General features: G+C 37.9%; 1 protein-coding gene across 1 annotated transcript; it reads right to left on the reverse strand.

Annotated features, from left to right (window-relative positions):
* Positions 1-769: 769 nt before the first annotated feature.
* Positions 770-3,253, reverse strand: LOC143889785 (uncharacterized). Its single transcript, XM_077394135.1, has 2 exons — positions 2,675-3,253; positions 770-1,796 (listed from the first exon to the last, which is right to left on the reverse strand). Exons 1-2 carry the CDS (start codon positions 3,233-3,235, stop codon positions 978-980), a joined length of 1,380 nt encoding a protein of 459 aa, XP_077250250.1. The 5' UTR covers positions 3,236-3,253; the 3' UTR covers positions 770-977.
* Between the last annotated feature and the right edge of the window lie 2,635 nt (positions 3,254-5,888).

Below are 5,888 nucleotides of genomic sequence, written 5' to 3' on the forward strand. Positions count from 1 at the left end.
TTTGAACCAAGAAAATCCAGCAACGTACTTGATATTCCGGTGGCGTACTCTAGAATCCAGCGGCATATTCAAGATTCTGGTCGCGTACTCCATAGATTTGGAACACATGTTTGAACCCAGAAAATCCGGCAGAGTACTTGATACTACGGCGGCATACTCTATATTCCGACGGCGTACTCTATATTCCTGCGGCATAATCGATAATCCGGCGATGTTCTCAACCAAAAGAAACGTTAGAAATAATAAAATATTCAAGAACGTAGCCGTTCTAGGCCAAAAGAGATGTGAGAAATAATAAAATATTCAATAACGTAGCCGTTTTCAGCCAAAAGAGACTTGAGAAATAATAAAATATTCAATAACGTAGCCGTTCTCAACCAAAAGTGATATGTAAATAATAAAATATTCAATAACATAGTTGGTCTCAACCAAAAGAGAAGTGAGAAATAATAAAATATTACTTTAAAGATAATGATTGATTTTGAACTGTGAATGCGTCAGGAAGGGCAACATACGAAGACTCTAATCATGTTAGAAGGGTACTAGGGTCTTTTTTCCACCCGTTTTTTGAAGAATCAACCGAGCTTCATACTTACTTTAATTAATACCTGAAATCCGTATTGTTTGGGTATTAATAAAAAAATTATGATCCTAAACCCATTTCATAAGGACACCCATTTCCAAAGTAAAAATGAAAACTTGAAATTGATAAAGACATCCCACTTCAATTTTTTTTTCTTTTTTCTTTTTGCGCTCGTGAGTCTCGATGGGCCGGGTATTACAGTTAATATATTGATAAAATTTATTTTCTTGAATCACAAGAGAGGAAACAAGTGAGGTGCCATACATTGAAGATAAATGCATAGGCATCCTACAATAACAAAAGCTAAATAGAACTAATATATTAGAGATCTAGCAAAGACAGAGATAATAGCCACATCACACCTTACATATATTCTTGAAATTAAACACGCCCTTCAGGCTAAGCAGCATCCTGGACGATCAACTTCTCTCTGCTCATTTTTTCTTCCTTTCCTAGGTTTACATTTTTTTATTACCAGCTTCACCAGACAGACGATAAGCATGATGCCATGGCCGAGAATAAATATGAACATTATTCCCATCCAACATAAGAGGACATGAAAAGAATAGTCCGACGCTTGCGAATGAGGTTTCATGATTATAAATGTGCCCAAGGCGAATGCCACCGCCACAGAGGAGACAGTGAGCCACGTGGCAATTACCAAAATCCATGTCACAAATCGGTTCATAACCGGAAAACCGCTTATTAGAGTGATAATTATGGTAAGAGACGAGACGAATCCGATCATGTCAAAGAACATGAACAGGTTGAATATGTCTTCATCAATGTAATCCTTAATTGATGTCCCTGCCTCAACTTTGTGTATGGAAGGAGCAGGCATCGGAGATGGAGGACTCATGGACTCCTGCCAGAAGCCCCCAGGAGGATTGAGTCCGGCCTGGAAGGTTAAGGTTGCGATAATTGTGGCAGCTAACAGTAGCGTATTGTGCATGTCCTTCAACGATGCGTCATCTCTCTTTTGCCATAGGTTACAAACATTTTTCAATCTGGTCTTCTTTGTCCGTGGATCCTTGCTTTCTATCAGTGCAGTGGGTTCTTTGCCGCTTTTACAGCCTGCCTTTAAAAGCATTTCAACTATGTGCATATCCCCAGTTTCGCTTGGAGTCAGTATTAAGACATCAAAGGCTGTTAAGTCATATGTATTTGTGGTGTTCACGTCGATGCTGGTTTCCTTGAGCAGAAGATTTAGCATCTGTAAATTAAGCAAAAAAGAAAAAAAATATTATTGAGAAAGATCATTATTTTTTTTAAAAGTTTTTAGTAGATGAACTCGATTAACCTTGATTAAGGCAAATCCCATAATATATACTTTATTGTAAGAAGAGTAGAGATATTAGGATTGTCAACTTTTTTCAAAATGTGTATAAAATACACATGCTTTTACAGTTTTATTGAAAAAGAGAATTATCTTACAGTTTAAATGAAAGAAAGAGAGAGAGAGGAGCATAAACATATTGAATCTACTGCTACTGAGCTAACTACCCATAAAAGACACAAGCAGATACTTTTTACGAGCTTTTATATGGTGTAAGGCGGTAGAGGTACCACCTTGATATTTAATCCAACAGTCGCTCAGGGCGCGTTTGGCAAGGCTTCTCATTCTTGCTCGATTAAACGGGCGAGAAGCGGAGTGATGAGAATCTTTAGAAACAGTTAATTATTGCTTTGTAAAATCTTATTTTTTAGTCGAAAAAGTAGGTACAATTTAAAAAACGGACCTTAGCGGGTCAAGCAGCTGAACAAGAATTTTGTGATTTTTTTGGCTTTATTTCCTCATTCGCTACTCGTTAAAAAAGGAGAAATCACTTTTTGAGTAGATGTTGTTGAAACAAATATTAAGGATGGAACCTCCACCGTACAAGGGCCTTATTGTCGTAAGGCCTTACACCATATAATTTCTCACTTTTCACATGCCTTCAACATGTCTCTCTCTCTCTCTCTCTCTCTCTCTCTCTCTCTCTATATATATATATATATATATATATATATATATATATATATATATATATATAGGCTTTCTTAACTATAAAAGCTAAAACAGTAGATCAATTATCAGTAGGAACTCGTTACCTGAATTTGTTTTCTTGCTGTGGCTAGGTGCAAGGCAGTGTTGCCACTTTGGTCTTTCATGTTCAGGTGCTCCTTATCTCTTTCTAAAAACAATGCAGCAGCCTCAACTTGGTTATGTTTCACGCAAAGGTGTAGAGTCGTCTCACCTCGATCATTCACAGCTTGGGCAGATGTGGGATCACTCAAAAGCAATTCCTTGGCCATGTTCACATGGCCATTTATAGCAGCCAAATGGAGAGGAATTCTCCCATCCTTGTCGTGGAGTTGAGTCGTAGAAGAGTCGACCCTCAACAACTCCTTTGCAATTTGGAAATGCCCTCTAGCCGAAGCTAAGTGCAAAGGGTAAGATCCTCTTTCATTGCTGATTCGGGCTAGGCCCGGCTCATGTTTGAGAATCTCCTCTGTGAAACTGACGTGCCCTAGCAGTGATGCTATGTGTAGTGGTGTCTCTGCAAGGTCTCCCAGTGATAATTTGTGCAGAAGGAGACGGTCTTCTTTGAGAAGCTGATGGAGGGCCGCTACATCTCCATTAAGAGCTGCTTCATGAAGCCTAGGATCCATTCTTCAAAGAGTACTTGGTTCACACGTGATACAAACACACATGTAAAGAAAGATATATATAGCCAGCTTAGAGAGAGAGATAAGATTCTATTAGAAACAATAATTTAGGAAAGAGAAACAGACCGTACAAAAACTTGCAATAATTTAGTGGGATTTGCTAGATGGTACGATCGCAGAAGTCATTTCGCAGCAGATTTTGTCTTCATTAATTTAATACATCTGAGATGGCTGCTCTCACAAGCAGCAGCCCATCCGCAAAAGGCATTTTGTGATTGTCGATAGCAATTCCCTACTTTAGTAGATAAAAAGTGTGCACATCAACGTATATCGAGACTTGCGAATTGACAACGTAAGTAAGTACGACAAATAGTCGGGAAAGGTCTCTTCAGTTGCGCAGTACTGGAAAAGAAAAAGAAAAGAAAATGATGTGTCATAAAATTTAAGCCATAGAGGATCCATATCAACTGAATGGGATCAATTTTAATGAGGCATGCCTTATCCACATCCATAGCATGTAGGGCCCTTCAAGATTACAAACTCGAGCCCAAAAATTAAGTTCGAGCTCAAGCTTTGTATAGTTCGGCTTGGACAAGCTCGTGAACCTTTTAGGCTCGGTTCATAAAGATGAGCCGAGCTTTAAAGCTCGGATTATGTTCGTTATATATATATATATATATATATATATATATATATATATATATATATATATATATATATATGAGGAAAGTATTCATGCGCAGGGAGCTTCCCTGCGCTTAAGTGGCTTAAAAAGCCACCAATTGGTTCGTATGGCAGGTCCACCTTTGCGGGGTCCACAAAAAGCAACCAATCGGTGGCTTTTTAAGCCACTCAAGTGCAAGGAGCTCCCTGCGCAGCTGCGTAGGAACACTTCTCTCTCTCTCTCTCTCTCTCTCTATATATATATATATATATATATATATATATATATATATATATAGAGAGAGAGAGAGAGAGAGAGAGAGAGATTTGCTAGCGTCCATCGCATAAGGGTTTTCATGGCTGGTTTGTCGCACATTAGACCAGCCACCTCGTTAATAAAGACAACAGCTTTTGTCTCCATTCACAAGGTGGCTAGTTTGATGTGCAACAGACCAGCCGCAAAAGGCCTTTTGCAATGGAGGTTAGCAAATCCCATATATATATATATATATATATATATATATATATGAGGAATAAGATTGTGCGGTCGACTGCACCAAGCTTAGGTGCGGTCGAGGGCCCCAAACTCATGTGGGCCCACTTTGTTAGGATGATCCAAAGCATTCATTTGAAAGGTCTTTACATAGATGGGGTATGTACAAAAAATCAGCTTCATAGGATCATCCTAACCCATCCATTTGTGGATGTCAAAATGGATAGACACCGTTTGCAACAAATCTGCCCATTTTGCCCCCCACTTTTGGAGGGGTTAGGATGATCCAATGGACCTGATTTTTTGTACACACCCTATCTATGATGGGGCCTCGCAAATGAATGGTTTTGATCAACACAAAAAATCTAGGACCCATGTGTTTGGGCCCTCGACCGCAACTAAGCGTAGGTGCGCTCGACTGCACACTCCTTTTCCTACATATATATATATATATATATATATATATATATATATATACTAGTAAAAAAAAACCGTGCGATGCACGGGCCAACAAAGAACTGTACGGACCACATCATAGGTTGATCCAAACCGTCCATGTGATGGAACACAACATAAATAGGTTATGCCCCAAAAATCATTTCTATAGGCTGATCCTAGCCCTCCAATCTATAGAGGTTTCCATAATTCGTCTTAAATCGAATGGTAAAAGATCACCCTATAGATTTTTTATTAGAAAAGCTTAAAGGAGGAGGGTAAGATTGAAATTATGTGGCTTTAATGGGTGCCTTTGTTAAAAAACATAAAGGAGAGGGTAGGATTGAAAATATGTGGTTTGAATGGGTGCTTTTGTTAAAAAAATTCAAAAAAAAGTGATGTGTAATTCTCATAGAATTTTTAAAAAATTCTCTTCTTTTCTCTTCTGCTATATAGTATACTAGCAAAAAACCCCATGCGATGCACGGCTGACAAAGAATTGTACAGACCACATCATAGGATCTAAACCGTCCATGTGATGGAACACAACATAAATAAGTTGTGCCTGTAAAATAATTTCCATAGGCTGATCCTAGCCCTCCAATTGATAGAGGTTTCCATAATTGTTGTTCATCTTCAGGTGCCCGGAATCCGTCAATATTTTGCAAGTGTCATGCATGAGTATTATATAGTGGTTCTTTCCTCATTGTCATATTTCTTTACCTCTTCTTGGTAGTTTTTTTTCGTAATTGTCATAGACAGGTACCGGGTCGGTACTTTTCGTATGTAGATTACGATTTTACCCTCGAATAATTTCTCATAGAGATAGATGTTAGATAACAGCAAAGGGGTTAATAGTAAAAGAGTAATGCTGATGTGTAAATCTCACAGAAAAAGAAAAGAAATTTCTCTCTCTCTCTCTCTCTCTCTCTCTATATATATATATATATATATATATATATATATATATATATATATATATATATATAGCAAAAGATAAAAGGAGAGAATTTTGTCCATTTAACACGTCAATGTGATGATTTTTACTGTTTTTTGCCCTCCCCA

The sequence above is a fragment of the Tasmannia lanceolata genome, unplaced genomic scaffold (genome assembly GCF_043159265.1).
Source record: "Tasmannia lanceolata isolate RefF3 unplaced genomic scaffold, GAP_Taslan_0.1 ptg000013l, whole genome shotgun sequence".
Lineage (NCBI taxonomy): Eukaryota > Viridiplantae > Streptophyta > Magnoliopsida > Canellales > Winteraceae > Tasmannia > Tasmannia lanceolata.